The 20,324-nt window shown below is 48.1% G+C and overlaps 1 protein-coding gene across 3 annotated transcripts; it reads left to right on the top strand.

Annotated features, from left to right (window-relative positions):
- Positions 1-2,095: 2,095 nt before the first annotated feature.
- KMT5C (lysine methyltransferase 5C) lies at positions 2,096-20,155 on the top strand. 3 transcript variants are annotated; one of them, XM_077313046.1, is made up of 10 exons: positions 2,118-2,245; positions 7,217-7,304; positions 8,730-8,876; positions 8,993-9,158; positions 9,686-9,795; positions 10,742-10,905; positions 12,311-12,330; positions 12,985-13,121; positions 13,516-13,700; positions 14,744-20,155. In XM_077313046.1, exons 3-10 carry the CDS (start codon positions 8,767-8,769, stop codon positions 15,568-15,570), a joined length of 1,719 nt encoding a protein of 572 aa, XP_077169161.1. In that variant the 5' UTR covers positions 2,118-2,245; positions 7,217-7,304; positions 8,730-8,766; the 3' UTR covers positions 15,571-20,155. The 3 variants fall into 3 exon arrangements, with proteins under 3 accessions (XP_077169159.1, XP_077169161.1, XP_077169162.1); XM_077313044.1 differs by lacking the exon at positions 7,217-7,304 and having other exon boundaries at positions 2,096-2,245; XM_077313047.1 differs by lacking the exons at positions 2,118-2,245; positions 7,217-7,304 and adding an exon at positions 2,493-2,606.
- The last annotated feature ends 169 nt before the right edge of the window (positions 20,156-20,324 follow it).

Genomic DNA, 20,324 nt, shown 5'->3' with positions numbered 1-20,324 from the left:
GTGTTGTCCTATTCCTTTGTTCCTGCTTTGCTAGGGGGAGGGAGAGATCATACCACCCAGCTCTTTTGTATAACACTCCTATAACAGCCAGGAAACCTCTTGCTTGAGATTGCCTTCACATAGAGAGATTGAGACTGCTTTTACATAGAGCCTGCTTTTGTCTTATTTCTCACATGCAAAGCTTGTCTTGGTTTGATCTGCCTTGCTTATAGAGAGCCAGGATTTTTATGTGCAGAACAGTACCAACTAGATATCAAGAAAAAAAAAATTCACAGTCTGAGCAGTTCAGCCGTGGAATTGGCTGCCTAAGGAGGTAGTGAGCTCCCCCTCACTGGCTGTCTTTTAAGTAGCAGCTGGACAGAGATTTATGGATGCTTGAGGCTGATCCTGCATTGAGCAGGTGAAGGTCTCTTTATTGTGGGACCTCCATCTAATTTAAGGGCTGTTTGAAAGGATAGATCTGATCTGCCCATTCCCAATGTTTCCCCTCTCATTTCGCCCCCCCCCCCAAGTCTCCAGGTATTTCCCAACCCAAAGCTGGCAACCCTGGCTGGTACTCAGCAATGCTGCTGTCATACACAAACGCACAACATCCTTTCTGTTACTTTTGCTACAGCTTTGCACCAGAAACTTGTTCTTCTGGAGTAAACCAAGCACATGTGACGTGTAAACCAGAGGTTAGGTCTGGTTTTAATTCAATAATGTAGTCGGATGTTAATATCCAAAGAGAACCAGAGACTCCCCAAGCTAGTTACTGCTTAAGGATGCTTCAAGCGAATGTTGATATAACCATGTAATAGTTTTGAATTTAGTAATATGGATCGAAGTGCAGCCAGTTGGGTGGATGGGGATTTTGGATAACAATTGGATATTTGCAGAGTCGGAGGATGTTTTGGCAAAACGTGGCTTTGCCCCCGTTTCTATCGTTTAATTTCAACCTGGGAATCGGCTTGTTTGTGTGAAAAAAATTAAGGGTCTGTGCAAAAATAAGAAACCCAGTAAAAATCTGAAAATGGAGACAGGGGCTTCACAATGGGGTACAGCACCATCCCCAGCCCGTTTTTAGTTCTATAAACAAGGGGAAATATAAAGGACTAATGAATTCTGCTGCATGGATTGGGGTATTTTGCAAGGGCCAATATGGCTGTGGGACTTTTCCCATTCTGAATTCTGCGATTCCTATGAAAGACTATGAAAGCCTTTCTAATTTGATGTAAGATTTCCCATTCACAATGAAAGACACGATGAATGACAGCTGCGCTAGCCAATTGCGTTTATTTGTGGATGGGCCTATTAACGAACGATCATCTCAGCGGGCCAATAGAAAGCCGCGAAATCCTGGCGGGAAATTTCAAGAGGCGAGGCGAGTCCGGACCAGCAGCACAATGAGCTTGGCTGAGGCACGAGCAAGCGATACAAAGAAGACCGTGAAAGGAATTGATAGACAACCAGACCGACCAATCATCGGCCTGCACGAGCTGTTTAAAAAAAAAGCAGTAAATAGGAGCGGCCTGATAGGGAGCCAATAATAACTGAATAAAGCGAGGATTGGTGCTGCCAATCACAACTAACTGTCCAATGGATTCCCGGAGTGTGTTTTAAGCCTTGAGAAGCGGGTCTTTGGGCCAGTGAGGACAAGCGGGTGGGGGCGGGGCCTCACGGAACACGCGGCAAGAACTACTTGACGTTCAATTGTCCAATAGAAGAGGACGGTGCCTCTCGGCCAGCGGACGCCGCACGGAGAGGACCAGATGTGCGCCTAAAAGGGCGCGATGGCAAGAAGGCGGCACGAAACTTGACTGGCACTAAGATCCTGCCAATCGGGCTCACAGGGGTCAGGCCGCGTCCTCATTCGACACCTGAGGGCGGGCGCAAACACCCGCCCCGTCCAATCGGAGAACCCCTTGCCGCAGCCCACGCGACGGCGGCGAGGCTCGTCGGCAGCCCGCCCAATCCCCGAGCGGCACCGCCTTTGACCGGCGTCTGCCGCCGGCCAATCGCTCGCGAGGAGGAGGGCGTCCCGCCTCGCTTCAGGGGCACAATGGAGGCGCGCGGGGAAAGGAGGCCGGGCGGCTTTTGAGCGATGTCCGCGCGGCCCAATAGCGCGTCGAGGACGGGGAGCCGGGAAGTGACAGGCTTTCAAAGGGGCCAATGGCGCGCGCGCGCGGTGGGGGGAGAGGGATGTTGTGAGGCGGGCGCAAAGCCCTTAGCTGGAGAGTAAGAACCCGAGCGCTCGAGTAGGCAGGTGGGTGAAAGAAAGGCGAGGGGAGCAAAAGGACGCGGGCGAAGCGGCCGCCTGAGGGAGAAAGCCGGCCCCGCGGGGGGGGGGGGAGCGGGGGGCCGAGTCAGCGCGGGAGGGGCGGGATGCGCGCGCGGGGTCCTCTGAGGTGCGGGGGGAGGGGAGCGCGCCTGAGGGCGGCGAGAACAAAATGGGGGGGAGGAGGAGGAGGGCGGGAAAAAGCCCCTTCCCCACCAGCCTCGCCTCAGCAGGCGCCTCTCCCGTGGCGGAGTCGAGGAGGCCCCCACCATGCCTCCCTCTCCCTCCCCCTCCCCACAGACTCTCTCCAAGGTCTTTATGGGCTTAGTATAGAGAACCAATATCAGGGGTAAATCGTGCATCTCCCCCCACAGGGCATCCCAGGGAGGGCTGGTTTGGGGGCTCCCAGGTCGGCTTGCCTTTCTTCCCCCCTGCAACAGTCGCTCTATGTGGGAGGTGGGGCTGAGAGAGCTCGGGGAGAGCTGCAGTTGAGACAGTGCTTACAGGACTGTGGCTGGCCCCCCGGGCACCCGAAGTGTTGGTTTTTATACCCTGCTCCAAAGGAGTCTCTAGGGGTTTTACAATCGACTTTCCTCTCCCCACAACAGACGCCCCTGGGGCTGAGAGAGCTCAGGGAGAGCTGCAGTGTGAGATGGTGCATACAGGACTGTGGCTGGCTCCAGGGCACCCGGCTGGCTGCCTACTGAGGAGGAGTCTCCAAAGGAGTCTCAAAGCGGCTTACAATTGACTTTCCGCTTCCTGCAACTGACAAGGTGTGAGGGAGGTGGGGTGGCCAGAGCTCAGAGAGAACTAATGTGTAAGAACAGTGCTGTGACTGGCCCAAGGGCACCCAGCTGACTGCCTGTGGAAGTAGAGAAAAAAAGAGTTGATTTTTATATCTCACTTTCTCTCTCCGAAGGAGTCTCAAAGCGGCTTTCAATTGCGTTCCTTTCCTCTCCCTGCAACAGACACGCTGTGTGGTAGGTGGGGCTGAGAGAGCCCTGGCAGGACTGTTCTGTGTGAACAGCCCTACCAGGTCTGTGACTGGTCCCAGGTCACCTGGCTGGTGTTTTAAGGGGCTGCTTTCCTGTCCCCGTTTTTCATTCCCAGCCCCACTCAATTTTCATCCATGCCACCCTCTCCTTATGCCTGTCATCGTAAATCCCTGTCATACAGATGCATCCTCACATTCTTACACACAAGCTTCAAGGAGACACGCCCTCTTCCTGCCTGCCTTGTTTGCTTTCCCTGCCCACCAGGAGTCTCCTCTTTCCTCTCATCCCGTTTCTTGGAGCCTCACTCCATCAGTTCTGGACAGAAAGATGTGGAAGATGCTGTGGCTGGTCCTCACAGGCTTTCTATTGATGCCTTTTTGTTGGGACAGGTTGTTCTCGGTGATTCTCACAGTCTTGATTTATTGGAATGCACTTGGATCAGCCCCAGGTGTCTACTTAGCTTTCCTACGTCAGACCTTTTTAATTCTCTGCTTGAGAACCCACCCACCCACTCATCCAACACTTGTCTAGCCCCCCTCGGAAATGATTTTAACGGAAGAGGAAGTGGCTTTTAAGGCAATTTTAAAACTTAAACCTAACTGGGAAATGTTTTCTATGTAAATCCTGTGTTGATTGTTTTAAAAACCAGTGGTTCTCAGCCTTGAGCTGACTAGAAAAGAGCGGGAGATTAAAAAAAATAAAATTGCTTGCCTGCTTGAATGTTTTAGGTTCATTATTCAGTTTAATGCCAAAGGGAGAGCTCGTTCAGATTAATACTTACAGAAGGGAAGTAACATTCTACTGAGAATCTGCAGTGGTACCACCCCCTGAAGTGGTATACTCCTAGTATCCCTCTGAAGAAACTTAACATGAAACGTATTGGGGTTTCATAACTATTAAAGCTTCTCTACCAACAAGCACCAATTGTTTTTTTTCCTCTAATTTCTTCGTTGGACTTGGTGCGGTCCTTTTCTTCTTTCATGATGTCCCAAGAGGAAAGTTAACCTGGAACCTCTTGACCTGAAGATGATCTATGTGTCATTAAGCACGTTAGCCTTCCATTTCAAGCTGCATTTTGGCTCGGGGGATTCATGTTAGAGGCTGATAGAATGAGGAGAGGAATTTGTGGCATTTTGATGAAATTTGGCAGGCTTTTTGCAAAATACAAGAAAATGAAATGCTTGCCTGTAGGTGGGGATACGGGTATTTGAAGGGGTTCACAGCTTAACATGGCAGGGATTGCCCAAATTTGAAGGCTTTATTGGAGCACGGCAGACTGATGGGACGTCGGGTTGTTTCTGATTAAATTTTCTGCATGACCCCGTTCTTTATGTAGCTGAAACAATGGTGTTTTCCCGTCATGGGGCAGGGCATGGCTTCTCTTTGATCATTTATATTTACAAAGAGCTTAAAGAAAATATTTTCAGAATATAAAAATCCTTATCCTCACGTCTAACTGGGGTCATCTAGCCTCTCTGACCAGTACCTTGCATATTCAGGCCACTGGAGCAGAAAGTGTTTCTTCTGGTACAACTATTGACTGGCTCTTATTTAGACTGGTTGTTGTGTGAGGGATATCAGTTCAGAAGCCTTAAAGAAGGGGTACTGTGGAGTGTGGGGTCAGCGATATAGGGCATCCATTATACCGCCTTGAAATATGCTCTGGAATAAGGAGCGTGCCTTTTCAGATAAGGAACATCTGGTAACTGTATCCTCTTCCTGCTTTGAAAGTGACAGACTGGTAACTGTCTTGACACTAGAGCCTAAAGTATCTCAACATGGTAACAAATGAAACAGGACTGAAACAGTGTAAAACAAACTGGGAAGCCCTATTCTAACTTTTTTTTTAAGCCAGTTAATTTTCAACCTGGAATCTGATGACAGAAACATGCATGCATATAGATTCATGAATATAGCAGTGTGACTTTAAATGGGAGGCGGGGAATTGTAGGCAATCTAAATATCTCTTTATTAGAACTAAGTAGAATGTCACTTGGCATGAGCCTCTTGTGGCGCAGAGTGGTAAGGCAGCCGCCTGAAAGCTTTGCCCATAAGGCTGGGAGTTCAATCCCAGCAGCCGGCTCAAGGTTGACTCAGCCTTCCATCCTTCCGAGGTCGGTAAAATGAGTACCCAGCTTGCTGGGGGGTAAACGGTCATGACTGGGGAAGGCACTGGCAAACCACCCCGTATTGAGTCTGCCATGAAAACGCTAGAGGGCGTCACCCCAAGGGTCAGACATGACTCGGTGCTTGCACAGGGGATACCTTTACCTTTAGAATGTCACATTGCAAGTTTTGGGGTTCCTCAGAACTTTTAATCAGGATGATTGTTAAGCTCAAGAAGATGCGGAGGAGGGGGAGGGAGAGAAATACAGAGGACATGGTCAAATTGTTTCCCTGTGAATTATAACATTCTGACAATAAATAAGGATGTGTTGCAGACTTAATGTGATCACATGGTGAAAGATGAAAATCAGATTTTAAATTGCATCAGTGGCAACAGTGTGTATAAAGTGTATAAAGCCCCATGGTGACTCCTATTTTATGTTGTTCCGGAAAGGGGGCTAGTAAATGGAAGATGATTGTAGATTATTGCTTTTGAGAGTTACTTCCATTTTTATTTATTTGCTTCTTCCCACGGCCTCTGGTGCAATTTGAAATCCATTTTGCACCTCTTATCATGTAATGCAATTAAGCCTGCAGTGTCTCCATCATCAGGAGCCTCTTGTGGCGCAGAGTGGTAAGGCAGCGACATGCTGTCTGAAGCTGTCTGTCCATGAGGTTGGGAGTTCGATCCCAGCAACCGGCTCAAGGTTGACTCAGCCTTCCATCCTTCCGAAGTGGGTAAAATGAGGACCCAGCTTGCTGGGGGGTAAACGGTAATGACTGGGGAAGGCACTGGCAAACCACCCCGTATTGATTCTTCCAAGAAAACGCTAGAGGGCACCACCCCAAGGGTCAGACATGCACAGAGGATACCTTTACCTTTACCTATCTCCATCATCAGGTAAAAACTGTGCCCCTTGTGTGTGTGACAGAGATGTATAACATACAGCCAGATAAAGAGTTTTTGGGAGCTAAAAAAACTTGCACTTACAGTTTTTTAACATTTTAGTTGGTCTTAAAGGTGTTGCCTTACAGTTGTGTTTTGGATTTCCCCCCATGAATCAACACAATATATTCTGTTATAGGCAAAGTATATGAAGGGATATTGTTGAGGAGTAGCACTGGTCACCACACCAGCTCTGCCTTCCGAAACCGTTCTCTCAAGCAGGGGAGTTGTTGGTTCCTGTACTTTGTATGTCTGCAGTATGCAGACACAAGAACAGGGTCAGGCGCTCCTTGTGAATAGCAGCTTTCTGTTTCAAGCACCATGTTGTTATACCTCCAAGTAGATCTGATGGTAGGGAGAAATCCAGCTTGCTGCTTTCAGTCGGCTGAATCTTTTCTTCAAATAGACGCTGGCAACCAGCAGTCTTTTGTTCTTGCTAGTTTAGAGGGCAGGGGTGTGAAGGAAGACATACCGCTTGTCTTCTTTGTGAGTGAAGGTGACCATGCACTTTGAGGGGGATCTACTTGTGATTAAGCATGCTAGCCTTCCGTTTCAAGCTGTGAGCATGCTTTTTCTCTTGCAGTGCCTGTCTAGACATTGCAAGGAAATGAGGCTCCCTGTAACGAGACACTTGCTTCCCAGAGACAAAACCTGAAAGTGGAGATGTCAGCAACAGCACTTGGGATATGGTCTGGATTATACATGTTGTTCCTAGGATACATTGGTCCTTAAAAAGGCATGTGTGTGAATTTTGAATTACATCTAGTGATCAGACCGGGGAATTGCAGTTTCTCACCATGAGATCTGGCTAAGGTTTGCTCTGCATCCACATGTCTGAGAATTGCTCCTTCAAAGTCAGACTCACATCCTAGAGTAGAGCAATGAAGTGATTGTAGTCTGTTCTAAATGTAGGTCACTGCTGTTGTCTGGAGCAACATGGAAGGGGGCCGTGGACAAAATCACCTTAGATCTCTCTGAGCTGTGTCGGGAAGGTACTCAGGTATAATTAAGAGTTCACTCAAAAGCTTCTTCCTACATAAACGTTTTTGTGCTGAAGCACTAGTGTCTGTTTTCATGGCTGGAAAAATTCGAGATACATTTATTCATTTATTGCATTTGTATGCTACCCTCCAGCAAGGTTCAGGGAAGTTCACATAGAATGTAACTGAACGATACATTGAACTCATGTAAACCTAGTGACTTGGTATGGCACCTGGGGATTTCAGCAGCCAGGTTTGTGCAACACAGGCAACTAAAACACTAAAGTTTAGTGCTAAAGAATTCACAATTTTACCCCAGCCTGTGCTTTGCCGGAGTCTGCCTTGGGGAATGAGCAGCAAAAAATTGCATTTTCGGTTGTGACATAATGCATACAAGAGCAGTAGAGAATGCCAGCAAGGTTACAGTTGTATACATGGTTCTTGACTGGTGGTTTTAAAAGGCAAGAATGTCAGCTGGGCATGTGAGTGAAAAAGAAATGTGACTTTGAATAGCAAAATGAGAGAGAGCTGGGAATTAAGTGTTCCAATTGGATGAGAGGGTGTGATTGAGGGGATTGTATATTATAGATAGGCAGGTAGACATAGATATATTGGAGGGTAGTTTTTTAGGTACGTATGGTTTTTACAAAGTACAGTAGGTGGGAAAATATATTAGTGGTAGGATCAGAAGAGGTTAGGTTTGTTGTGTATTTTAACACTTGAAATAAAGTTGATAATTATTTGTTCTATAACGCAAGTCCATAACTTGTCTCTGTCTCCTCCCACCAGTCATTCCTAGTTATTTATTTATTATTAAATATCTATACTGGCAACTCCCGCACCAGCCATTATCAAATGGCTATTGAATGTGGGTCCAGTGTAATCCTGTATTTTCTGGGAACTGAAATAATTACGGAAAACAACTGCCCTTCAGTGGGGAAATGTCACACTGGTCCTCTGAGAGAGAAGTTTATTCGCATGCTTGAAGAGTTGGGGAAGTAGAAAAAATGACAGCAAGTACAAATAGAATCTCCCCAGTTAAGCTAAACCAACAATTGCAGATTCTTATTCGGGGTAACAGGAAGACATCTGTTTCGAATCTTCATCCCAGGTTAAAGAATGTGGCTGTGGTTTATAGAAGAACAAAACTTTCTGTGTAGTTGATGTACACTTAGAATCATAGAATAACAGAGTTGGAAGGAACCTCATGGGTCATCTAGTCCAACCCCCTGCACTGTGCACTCACAACTCTATCGCTCAATCGCTGTCACCTGCCACCCCCTTAAGCCTTCACAGAATTAGCCTCTCTGTCAGATGGCTCTCCAGCCTCTGTTTAAAAACTTACTTATTGTTATCTTGAGCTTACTTTTTGTTATCTTGGATTCCAAGGCTCCAGCTACACTGATTTGGGTGGCATAACTGTCTCTCCTGCCTTCTGTCTCCAGACAATCGGGCCAAGTACAGCATGGTTCTGGAAGGAAGATGGGTTCTACTCGAGTGACTGCAAAGGAGCTGTGTGAGAACGATGACCTGGCTACTACTCTAGTGCTTGACTCCTACCTTGGATTTAAGACCCATAAGATGAATGTGAGGTGAGGGACAGATATCCCAAGGGTTTAAAGCATTTTGGCCTGCATTGAATTTGACGGGTCGGGGACTAAAAGCCATGAAGAGAGCTGTGTTTTACTCATCTGTTTCATCCCTGCAGTCCACTCCCAGCTATCAGACGAAAACACCATTTGCGGGAGGCAGTGGAGGCCTTCCGGAAGCGCAAAGACCTAGAAGTGGCTTACCAAGCTTTGATGCAGGGAGGATGGGCCTGTCAGTACTTTCAGAACCGGAGCCGTCAGCAGGAGGCTGCCTTCAAGACTCATGTACAATTTTTATAGCTTGACTACTTATGGGGATCGTGGGTGAGGAGAGTCTGCAGGAAGACTTAGGTTCTCGGGATCGGGTGCTGTGGGTTGAGCTGGTACCTTCTTACTGGCTGTCAGCATTTGTCTCTTAAAGGCTGCATTCCTGGGAAAAACTTCCATTGGATAAAATAGGACTTGCATCTAAGTTGATGTTCGTAGGCTCACCTGTATAGCTTCTTCTGCATTTAAGGAACTCCCCTTCCTCCTTTTTTTTTTATGGGAACCAGTCCTGAATGACAACTCAAGTTTCTTGCTGCTGCGTAGCTTTAGAAACAGCAGCAGGGGACTAAGATACATGAATGTTGTGGGAGGAGGTGGGAACTGACGCAGTGGCTTTTCGAGGGAAGTAGGGTGATTTTTTTTATGCCAGGGGAGCTCTAAAAAGGGCATTAAGCTGCCTTAGACTTGAGGTAGGCCTGGTGTCCATATGACTGTGTTCTTTCTGGGAAGATATTCTGAGACGATATTGTTTTTCTCCTCCCCAGATATTTCGCTACCTTCGCATTTTCCTACCTGAGAGTGGTTTTGCTATCAAGCCCTGTAGTCGCTATTCCTTGGAAATAAACGGGGCCCGGGTTGTCTCTACAAAGTCATGGTAGGTTTGTGGTGATGAATATCCCCACCTGCACCCTCTGGTCTCCGTGTAATTCACTTTCTCCTTGAGAAACACCCTTTATGCCAGTGGTTGCAACTTGAGAACCGATCGTGGCTCTTCTGAGCACCGATCTCCAGTATAGGCCCACCTCATGTTGCAGGAAAGTGAGCAAGACCATTGCCTTGAAAGGTTTTGTATTCAGCATGTGATTTCCTCCTTGAAATGGTACCCCCAGGCAGATTGGAAAATGGGTCTGTCTTCCCAAGCTGTGGGCTTGATATTATGGATGGAAGGGCCCATTTTTTCCCAGTCACCTCTCCGCTCAGGTGGCTGGCAAGAGAAGAGAAGCTTCAGAGGAGAAAGAGTCAAACCGCTACTGTATTAGCTACCCAGGACAAGAGCAAGCTGGCCACAGTGGTGATGGTGGTTGTATTCCTTTCTCCCCTACCAGCTTGATCTCCTTTGGTGTCTTGACAATCTCATTCTCTCAACCAGCCTGCTGTGCCTCATGTTGAGGAGGGAGCGGGAAGGCAGAGAGGAAGCCTTTCCTTTCATCCCAGATACCACAAAGGCTGGCTAAGGCCACAGCAGCTGTGGGGAGAAACAAGCCTACGAGCACAAAAGTAATTTGGTAACTAGGCTACAGTTATATATCAAATATAGATATATTGTCTAAATATGTGTGTTTGGGGTGGCACACATGGCGTACCGGAGTCATGTGGCTCTTTTGGTTGATAGTAGTGGCGAACTTGGCTCCCTGCGAGCCACAGAGAGAGGATCACTGCATGCCACGGCAGTTGGGACTATGCAGAAGCACATTTCGTATCTTTTGTTTAGGGTGAAAACTGGGATGCGATTATTTTTTGCTAAATGAATAACCGTCCACTGGGGATTGGGACAGAGCTCTGTTGATCTGTGGAGTTACTTTTCTCCTTTATCCCGTAAGGAGGAAGAATGACAAGCTGGAGCTCCTGGAGGGCTACATTGCAGAACTGACAGAGCCGGATGAGAGCCTTCTGCGGACAGGTGAAAACGACTTCAGCATCATGTATTCCACGCGGAAACAATGTGCCCAGCTCTGGCTGGGACCGGCTGCCTTCATTAATCATGGTATGTGAATGCTCCTGGTTCAGCCCCTTGTTCCTTACTCTGTAGACTTTCTACTTATTCTCTCTCTCTTTCTGTCTCTCTCTCTCTCTCTTTTCACCCTGACCTGGTTTCTACCCCAGGGAAATTATTTGAAATGCACCCTGCAAATTAGGTTTTTTAAAACTCTTATAATAAAGGCCTCTACCTCAGAAGTATTAAATATAGATTCTTGAGTGTAGGCTCGTAGAAGGAGCATCGCTGTCTTTCAGTCCTTATTCTGCAGAGCTGTAGCTGTTGACAGAGGGTTCAGTAGCAGTTGTCCTGGGTTCTGTCACTCTCTCTCCTCCTACAGAATGACTGGTGGTTGAAGGGAATCCTAGAGGGCTGGCCAACAGGCAGGCTGGTGGGAAGGGTCCTTTTCACTGTTCCTTGATGGGCAGATGGCTAGCGATTGCATGCGTGTGTGTAAAATACTGCACAAGTTCAAGATAAGGTTTTTGAGTATTTTGTCAAGTGCTTGGAAAATACAAGAAGAGATGTGTCTGTTGCTTGTTCAGACAGATGGGCTGTACGAACAGAGAACAGTGATATGGTACAACCCTGTTCTAAAAAAAACCCTAGACTCCCATCAAAAAGATGTTAACAACCAGCTCAGCTTTCATGTTACCTTTCACTGACACATTTGTGTGGTCAGTAAACCTGTATGGAAACACACTGAGAATTGCTGACCTTAGGCTACCTTGATCGGAACTTCAAAAAACAAAGTTGTCATGTGATTGCTGTAATGATCATATGCCTAAAATAGCTGTCTGAATCCAAATGCAGAAAAGAGTGAAAAATGCCCGTCAACATTTTCCGGGAAGCCCCATCCTTGATCCATTGAAAACCTTGTACGTCATCACCCTGGATTGTCAAGCTTATTATCACTACTGTAATGCCTAATTTTTCTTAAACTCTTAATTACCTTGAGAGAGAGAGAGAGAAGCAGAAGATACTCCTTACTTCAGCCTGTAAGAGTGATGTAAGGAAGATCGATCAAGTGGTCCATTATATTTATAATGGTATATGGCTCAGGCCAGGGCATGGAAGATCAGACGGCCCCCTGGGAAGATACTGCCACCACATTTTTTAGCTTGCTGGCTGGTGGTAGTTGGCTTGAGTATTCCTCTTGTACCTCATATAGTAACCGCACTGGTTGGAAGAGAGGGTGTCAATTACTGCCATAATTGTATAGATGATGTTTTTATGGGTTTTTAATGGGGATTGTATTTTATGCGGGTCTTACTGTGTAACCCGCCACCAGACAGCTTGCCGTGTGTGGTGGGATAAAAATCAAATCAATCAATAAATAACTTGTGTCTTTTTCTCTCCACCCCACTTTCTACCTTCTCCTATGCAATTCGCCCCCCGCAATGGACCCTCTTAGACTGCAGGCCGAATTGTAAGGTGAGTCACTTCAGTCTTTTGTCCGGGGTTGGTGGTCCTATTTATTAAAAGAGTCAATGTTCTGCATTCAAAAAGCCAGGCACACCTGCTCCATCCACTCAGTTTTGACTGTGGCACCCAGTCAAGGTGCAAGACTCAGGGTGTTTGGTAGAGTCTGGAAGAGTATAGAGAGTATAGAGAGCTAGAAGGGAGGCAGTGCCCTAGGGACATTTGGGAGGGGCAGGGAGGGTTTGTGACCTGCAAAAGCTCCACCTCCTGGTTTCTGGAAACCCAGCCCATCTCTCTCACCCTACTGGGCACTGGCAGGTGTTTCCATTTTATGAGAGAGAAGAAACGATTTTACTTGTCAAGACTGGGGAGAACCAGAAACATTTAAGTCTTGACAGCCTCTCTAGGCACCTGTTGCTCTTCTTCTGGGAGATTTGGACCAGGAGAACTAATCAGCCAGGAAGCCAATGGTGCTCTGTGGCTTAGAGTAGCAGCAGGTAGGAGCTGAGACTCCCGCAGTCTCCAAATAAGGAAGGGATAGAGGAAGAGTCTTGGATTTTTTCTTATTGGAGGGGCCAAAAGGGGCACCTTGATCCCCAGCACTCTGGGCTTTCTTTTGTTCCTTCCTATTCTTTTCCTTGACTACATTGTTTATCCCTGTGGCAGTTTGTCCCGATGGATGGGAATATTGCGTGTGTCAAGGTGCTGCGGGACATTGAGCCAGAAGATGAGATCACATGCTTCTATGGCGACGGCTTCTTTGGGGAGAACAATGAGCTGTGTGAGTGCTGCACTTGTGAAAGGTGAGCGCTTCGAGAGCTTGGAGCTTGCAGAGGGGCATTGGGGGGGGGGAGCAGTGTGCATCCTGGAGTTTCCAGAAGCGGAGTAGAATTGTTTCTTCAAGAAGAAGAAGAGTTGGTACTTACAGGCTGCTTTTAAAGCGGTTTCCATTCGCCTTCCCTTTCCTCTCCCCATAAGAGACATCCTGTGGGGTGGGTGAGGCTGAGAGAGCCCTGATATTACTGCTCGGACAGATCAGCTTTCTCAGTGCTGTGTCTAGCCCAAGGTCACCCAGCTGGCTGCATGTGGGGGAGTGAGGAATCGAACTCGGCTCGCCAGATTAGAAGTCCGCACTCCTAACCACGACACCAAACTGGCTGGGTCCTTACATTCTCCCTTTGTATTGCCTCTTCTCAGGAAGGGGGAAGGAGCTTTCCGATTCCTGAATCAGACCCCTTCGCAATCTACCTCAGTCCACGACAAATATCTGTTGAGAGAGACAGATGGCCGCCTGCAGCGGTGGAAAGGCCAGCTGTGCAAACTGGCCCAGCGCAGCGTGAAAACAGGACGCAAGGCACGGCACAGGAGGGCGCGATCACGGGGTGAGATTTCCAAGGTCGATTTACTGAAACCTGATTTCTGTGCATGGCCGTGCTTGCGCAAGGGCGGTGGGGCTCGGTCATTTGCTGTGGGTCGTTTTGTCAATCGAGAAGAGGCTCCCTTTTCCTGCCTGCCGTTGCTTGCCCACATTCTCCTTTCCTCCCCACATTTGGCCACTGCAGGATTCGTTCGGCAGCCTGAAAAAGCCTTGTGGGGATTTTCTCTTGCTCCCTCTCTGGCAATGTTAATAGCACTCTGCTTTGGGCTGAAGACAGCACATGAAAGTCAGCTCATTTGGTTATGCTCTTCCCTAAGGTTAAAAAAGGTATCCCCTGTGCAAGCACCGGGTCATGTCTGACCCTTGGGGTGACGCCCTCCAGCGTTTTCATGGCAGACTCAATACGGGGTGGTTTGCCAGTGCCTTCCCCGGTCATTACCGTTTACCCCCCAGCAAGCTGGGTACTCATTTTACCGACCTCGGAAGGATGGAAGGCTGAGTCAACCTTGAGCCGGCTGCTGGGATCGAACTCCCAGCCTCATGGGCAGACAGCTTCAGACAGCATATTGCTGCCTTACCACTCTGCGCCACAAGGTTAGGCAGAGGCAATCCAGAGAGATCTGTGCTTTTGGAAAGAAACAGTATAGGGCCGCATTTCTTGGAGGTTTGGGAAGGCTTGCGTTGACCTGCGGAGGCTTTATGAAAGACTGCTGTGGCGGGAGGAGGAAAAACAGGCAGGCTGCCAGTTTCCCACGTGGGGCCTGAAGGTCTGTGAGAACTGCAGCGTCTTCAAAATACAGAGATTGGTTCCCCAGAAGAATATGGCTGCTTTGGCAGGAGGGATCTGTGGCGTCATTTCCCACTAAGGTCGTTCCCCAATCCTCCCGAGATGCCATCCTCAAAACTCCAGAAATGTCCCAAACTAGAGCGGACCGAATAACAAAAGGATAGCCACACAAGTGCTGAATTGTACCTACGATTCAGTGGAGATGGTAAAGTGGGTGGGAAGAAAGATTCTGGAAACCAACTTTCCTTTTCATTCTCCAGGTGCACGACGCCAATCCACTCGACGCTGGAGGTTCAGACTCCTCAAGCCTCTGTACATCCCACTGCACGATTGCCTGTCTTGCGGGGCACGTAGGTGCAAGATCCGTAAGGAGCTGCTGGTGGATCTGCCTCGTTGTCCTCCTCCTGTGTTACCTGCGTTACGCCCGTGGCGTTCTTTGCGCAACCAGAGAAGCCATCTGGTAGCCCTACAAAACTGCCTTTTCACAGGAACGCGCAAGAGGCCTGTGGTCTCGGGCTGGGCCGAACGACGCAGCTTGTTTGTGGATCTTGGCGAGAGAGTGACGGTGGACTTAGCCACGTTTGAGAGAGAAGCAGGGTGTGGGACGGTGAAGAGAGAGCCATATGACAGCAATAGGGAGCTTAGGCAGGGTTCTGAGAAGCATGGCACAGGAAATGCGGATAGGCATTCTGAGGCCACTGGGCCATGTAGTTTAGCCTCTGCAGCGTTAGGCTCAGGGGATCAAGAGCGCCTTGGCTCCGTGGTCTCTGCCCCCTCCAGCCAATCGCTATACCGGACGAGAAGCATGACCCGGCACCAGGCCCAGGTTTTGCACAAAGTCCCGCTGTCCCCGCCAGCAGCAGACCCCAAACTTTCCCAGTATGCTCATGTTCATCTTGAGGGCGGGCAGCTCTGGCAGCAGCCCCCTCCTAACTGGATGGACAAGGACCAGGCAGAAGAGCAGCATCCCCCTAAGCAAATGCTTTCTTTCCCCCCTTTCATGCCCCCTAAGCGGCTCCGACTGGTGGTGAGCCATGGCTCGATTGACCTTGAGGTGGCTTCCAGCTCTTGCGAAGAGCTGTCCTGATTTGGACTGGTCTCCAGGTCAAGGGCTGCCGGAGAAGAGACCCTGCTTTTTTTCTGAACTCGGGTGGTTGAGAAGTCAGGACAAAAGCCACATACCAGAATTGGCCTGAAAGCATCTCTTGACCCCCCCCCCCACTCCCCCACTCCCAAATCATCTTCTTGTACAAGGGTGAGAAGGCATCTTTTCTGTCCTGGTGTGATACAGCCTCATACTTCTTGTGAGTATCCGTGCTAAGAATGCCACCCTGTGATCGATCCCTCCATTCTTCCCATGCGGATTGTTTTAGCTGTCCCCTTCTAGGGAGCTCTCTCCAATCCCATCCATGCTTGCCTCCACCCATCTTTTTAAAGCACACTACCCCCTGGTCAAACCTGACTTCAGAACTCTGAAATGTAAGCCATACGGCTGGCTGCACGGATGCTTGGAACACACTCTCCTTGCCCGCTTCGCGTAACCCCGCTTGCTCGCTCCCGGAGTCCTTCCTTCCGTCTTTTGACTCTAGGTGTCCTCATGCTCCGATCTGTAGTAGTTTAACCCCGGACCCTCAGAGGAATGGACCCCACGGTGCTCTAATGTTCACGGCCCACGCAGAGCCGGTCACGATGGTGCGGGTGAAGCTGACTTGTGGGTAAAGAGAAACCAGCATCCAATCAGGGAAGCCTTCTCATATCCTTGCAAAAGCAAACAAACCAGCAACCACAAGTGCAACCTATTTTGCATGCAACCCATTTAGCGTAAGATGGATAGCTTGCCATATGCTGAACAGGCTGATCTACGGAATCCCCCTCCCCTTCCTTTGGGTGCCTACAGTGATAAGACATCTGATTTTTCTACTTTTAAAACTAGGTTTATACGGACTGGGTTTGTTGATTTGTTCCCCGATGGGGTTTTGACAGGAAGGGTGCATTGGGGTTTTTTACAATTCTGAAGGTTTTCAGGTTTTTTTAAAAAAAAAATTCGGTGTACAGTTCTCAGATGAGCTCGATGGGATTCTCACAATACTGGTGCGTTAGGTCATTTTATGCAAATACTCCGAATTGCAGTCTACCAGTAGAGAATGAGGTGTCGCGCGGAGTTCTGGCCAAGGACCGATTGGCTCGGAGCATGGCGATAAGGTTCTGTCCCTCTGTGAGGTGCTGGTTGGAGCAGAATCAAGAGTTCTGCTTGTGATGGTTGGGTTCCATTCAAAACCCATTAAAAATATCTGTATATTTGCCTACTGGTCCAGCCTTGACTATTTTTAGGATTCTCAGCAGGTGGCGCTTCAAGCTTTCTCTTTTGGACCACTGGGCTGTTAGAGATCTACCCGAGGGTTAGCTGGGGATTGGAATCTAGCAGCTCCTGGATCCATTTGAGCACTAAAGCAGCCTTTCCCTGTGAATTTATACTTTATTGTTCAGGCAGAATTTTTGGATTGAATTTTGAAGCGTCCCGTTGAGGATGTGCTTCGCCAGGAGTCAAGGGAGGATCTGATTTCTTCCTTCCCATCCTGTGCTTTGTGCTACCTTGCTTGTTGCGTTTCAGTCTTAGAGAAACTGTTTGTAAAGAGGCAGGTACCTGCCTGTTGGATTACACTGGTGTCCATTGTTTCTTGAAGTCTGTCTTCAAGAACTTGTAGAGCTGCTTTGAAGAGTTTTGGCTCCAGGACAGACATGTTCAGACAACCTGTTTTTCACGGATCTTCAGGCACAAGCGCTGATTCCGGGATATTACTTGTGTTCTTTTGAAAGGAAGTTGTAGAGGTAGTTTTCATGATGTACAAAGGGGGAAACTAGAAAGCTAGGTGAATTTATTACTGCTCATTCTGTCCCAAGAAATAACCTTATTTATAGCCCAGGGGAAATCTTTTGTTCATCTGAAAACTTGGAAGAGACAGAGAGAACCCACAACCTTTCAGCTATGAATTTTGGCCTTCCATGGGCCCTAACAGAGAGTACATTTGTTCATGCAGATCAGCTTTTGCCACGATAGACTCTGGAGAATGTTCATGGGTGCTGGCAATTATACAGGTGTTCATGAAGGCCTGGATAAAGTGTGTACTCAGCATAAAAAGGGCAATTTGCACCTCGCCAGGTCAATATATTTATACAGTCCAAACTTTGAGGCAAAGTTTTAAAATGACCTTTTTAGGCTGCCCATTTGAGTGTGTTGGCTCCTCAGTTCAAGCACAATTTCCATGTAATTCTCTCTGACATGTCTGTATAATATGTCACCAGTCACTGTTTTGTTCACTGAAAAAGTTGGTTTTGTAGCTGAAATGGCACATCTTCTGCTGTTCTTGTGTTTGGCTGTATGCTCATTCTTTGAGGGTTTTGTTTCTCTTCAGAGACTTCTAGTTCCACACTAGTTTTTCTTCACAAACGATTCTAGTTGCTTCTCGCCCCTTGTTCACTCTCCATGATTTCGCTGGCACGCAATACGTCGTGGTGTGGCAGTTTCCCGTATGGTGCTCATTTCTTGCCAATGTCCGGTTCTGCCGGTACCACCCTTTGCCCACAGAAGTGCCCGCCTTTCCTTGTTTCTGTGGCACCGTGTTCACGAAATAGTTTCCTTTTCGCTGCATCAGAACAAATTGTGGAGCATCTGTAGTGAAGCGATCAAGAAAGAGTTCAAGATGTGTTCTTTCGCCTTTGTGTATCGTTGAGCACAGTAACAGCATCTGTGCCAAAAAAAATGACATTTATCTAGCTTGCTCTGGGCCCAGATGTGCTAACTGGGCCTAGACCTCTCTCTTTCCTGGCTATTACTGTGTCAGTTTGTGGCTGTCCCACGTTGTTGTTAGTTGTGGACTAGTATGCAACATTTAGGTAGCAGTGTTGCATGGGGGCTGGGGGGGGGAGGAAGGGAGTGAGGTGGTCATAGGTTTTTGTCGTGAAACGTTGTGTGTTTTGGGGGGTTGGATGTTGCCAGCCAGGACACTTATGCTCCCTGTTCAAAAGCAGGGAGTGGGGCTCAGTTTTCACCTTTCTGTGCCTCTATTTCCCCATCTTTTCGGATGGGTTTTACATTTTAAGCTACCTCGTTTGGGGTGGGGGGCATCAAGATACCCCTCTAGGCTCTGTTTGTAATCTGCTTTTGTTAGTCCTGTGTCCATTAGCCACGTTCTCCCTCATCCCATGCCCACAGCTTTTCCATCTTAAAACACATGCAAGTTCTCACGCGTGGAGGGTAGCTGGCCAGTAAATCTCAGAGAAGCCGACTCGATTAACTTCCGTCCTTGCATGCCGGGTAAGTGATTTTCTTTCCTCCAGTCAGACATCAGCTTCAGTTCTCGTTTAGGCATTGACTCAACGTCCTCCTTTTCTGCCTTGTCAGAATCCAGTCTCTGTTCTCATCCCAGACGCGTCATTATCTGTTACATCTGTGGACTTAAGCCACTGTAAGCGGCTCTTCAAGTATGTCCTCGGCCTGGAGCCACTCTTCCTTCATTGCACAAAATCACACCTGCCCTCCTGCTAGAACATCCCCATTTCTCCTACGCCAGCACCACCTATGTAAATTTGTTCTCAGGAAGGTGTTCAGACACCTTAAACTGTATGGGAGGGGTGGGAAAATACTGGACAATGGGCAAGGTCTCTGGATAGGAAGATTCCTCAGGGAGTGGTGGGGTGGAGGGCTTCGGAGCACTGTCTTCAACTCCAACGTTCAGGATTTCTAACTACACTGTATCAGGTTCATGGCTGCAGCTCAAGCCTACTTTTATAACGGGGGTCGTGCGACCCATAATATGCAGGATTTCAGGTGGAGTTGGGGTGGGATATGCGGCCACTCTTTCTCCTCCCCTCTATGATTTCCCTAATGCTTTATTTAAACCGAGGGCTCTTCCAGCACTTGTCTGCCACCTTAGGAAACTTCAAAAAAAATTAAACTGGACAAGTCTGGGGTTGTGTGTGTGGTTTTTGTTTTGTTTTGTTTGTTTTTTTTGTCCCCTTGCACAAGTGGTGGGGGTGATGCTGTAGGGGAAGTATATATATTTGCAGGGCTGTGTGTGTTCTTCAGAATTCTAGGCCGGGATAAACCGAACACTGACCCCCCCCCCCTTTATAAATTACAAAACTATTGTCGTTCATTTGGTTGCCTTTTTAAGAAGCTTGTTTCTTTTCATGACGATGGACAATGAGTTATGTAGAGCACTGAAACTCTTGACTGCTAGAAACTCTGATTAGCTCCTCCCCATCCGTGTTGTGTTTTGTGGGGTTTGGTTTTGGAGATTTAATCTGGTCCAAATACTCTCGAATCTGTTACTTGCAGTCCGAAAGGCTGCGGACTTGTGGGATAGGATGATGGGACGCGCTCAGCCCTGTGTGTGTATCAGTTTGGATCGAGGGTCACGGTGGGACGGGGGAGGCAGGGAGGACTTTTTAATGGTGCTAAATTGGAGAGGGTGGTTAGGAGGGTACTCTTGACTCCAGAAGCGGGAGTTGGAGGCCTCAGGGTGGATCTGGTTCCCACGCTCAGGCAGGTATCCTGTAAGCGGGGGGGAGGGTGAAGGCCGAAATGTGTTTGCGTTTTTAATGGTATGTGTTTTAGGGGGAACGTAATACTTTTTAAAATACTTGATTGGAATAAAAGTCTTTTAAAGCTACTTCTTTGTCTTGTGGTGCATTGGGGTTGGGTACGGACAGGGATCGGGGCGCACATGTGGCTTAGAAAGAGACGGACAGTGCCCCGTCCTGGCCTTTTGATCAGGGGTCAAATCATGAAGATCACCCCTACTTTGGAGATTGGACTCTGTGGGACACCATACAGTTTAG

This window comes from Paroedura picta, chromosome 16, assembly GCF_049243985.1.
Source record: "Paroedura picta isolate Pp20150507F chromosome 16, Ppicta_v3.0, whole genome shotgun sequence".
NCBI classification, from domain to species: Eukaryota; Metazoa; Chordata; class Lepidosauria; order Squamata; family Gekkonidae; genus Paroedura; species Paroedura picta.
The sequence above is the reverse complement of the archived record's forward strand: the minus strand, read 5'-3'. Positions and strand labels throughout refer to the sequence as shown.

Coding starts and splice junctions, on each gene's coding strand:
- KMT5C (XM_077313044.1), top strand. CDS start 8,767: ATGGGTTCTACTCGAGTGACTGCAAAGGAGCTGTGTGAGAACGATGAC. Junction 13,122..13,515: donor GAGTGCTGCACTTGTGAAAG/GTGAGCGCTTCG, acceptor GCCTCTTCTCAG/GAAGGGGGAAGGAGCTTTCC. Junction 13,701..14,743: donor CAGGAGGGCGCGATCACGGG/GTGAGATTTCCA, acceptor TTCATTCTCCAG/GTGCACGACGCCAATCCACT.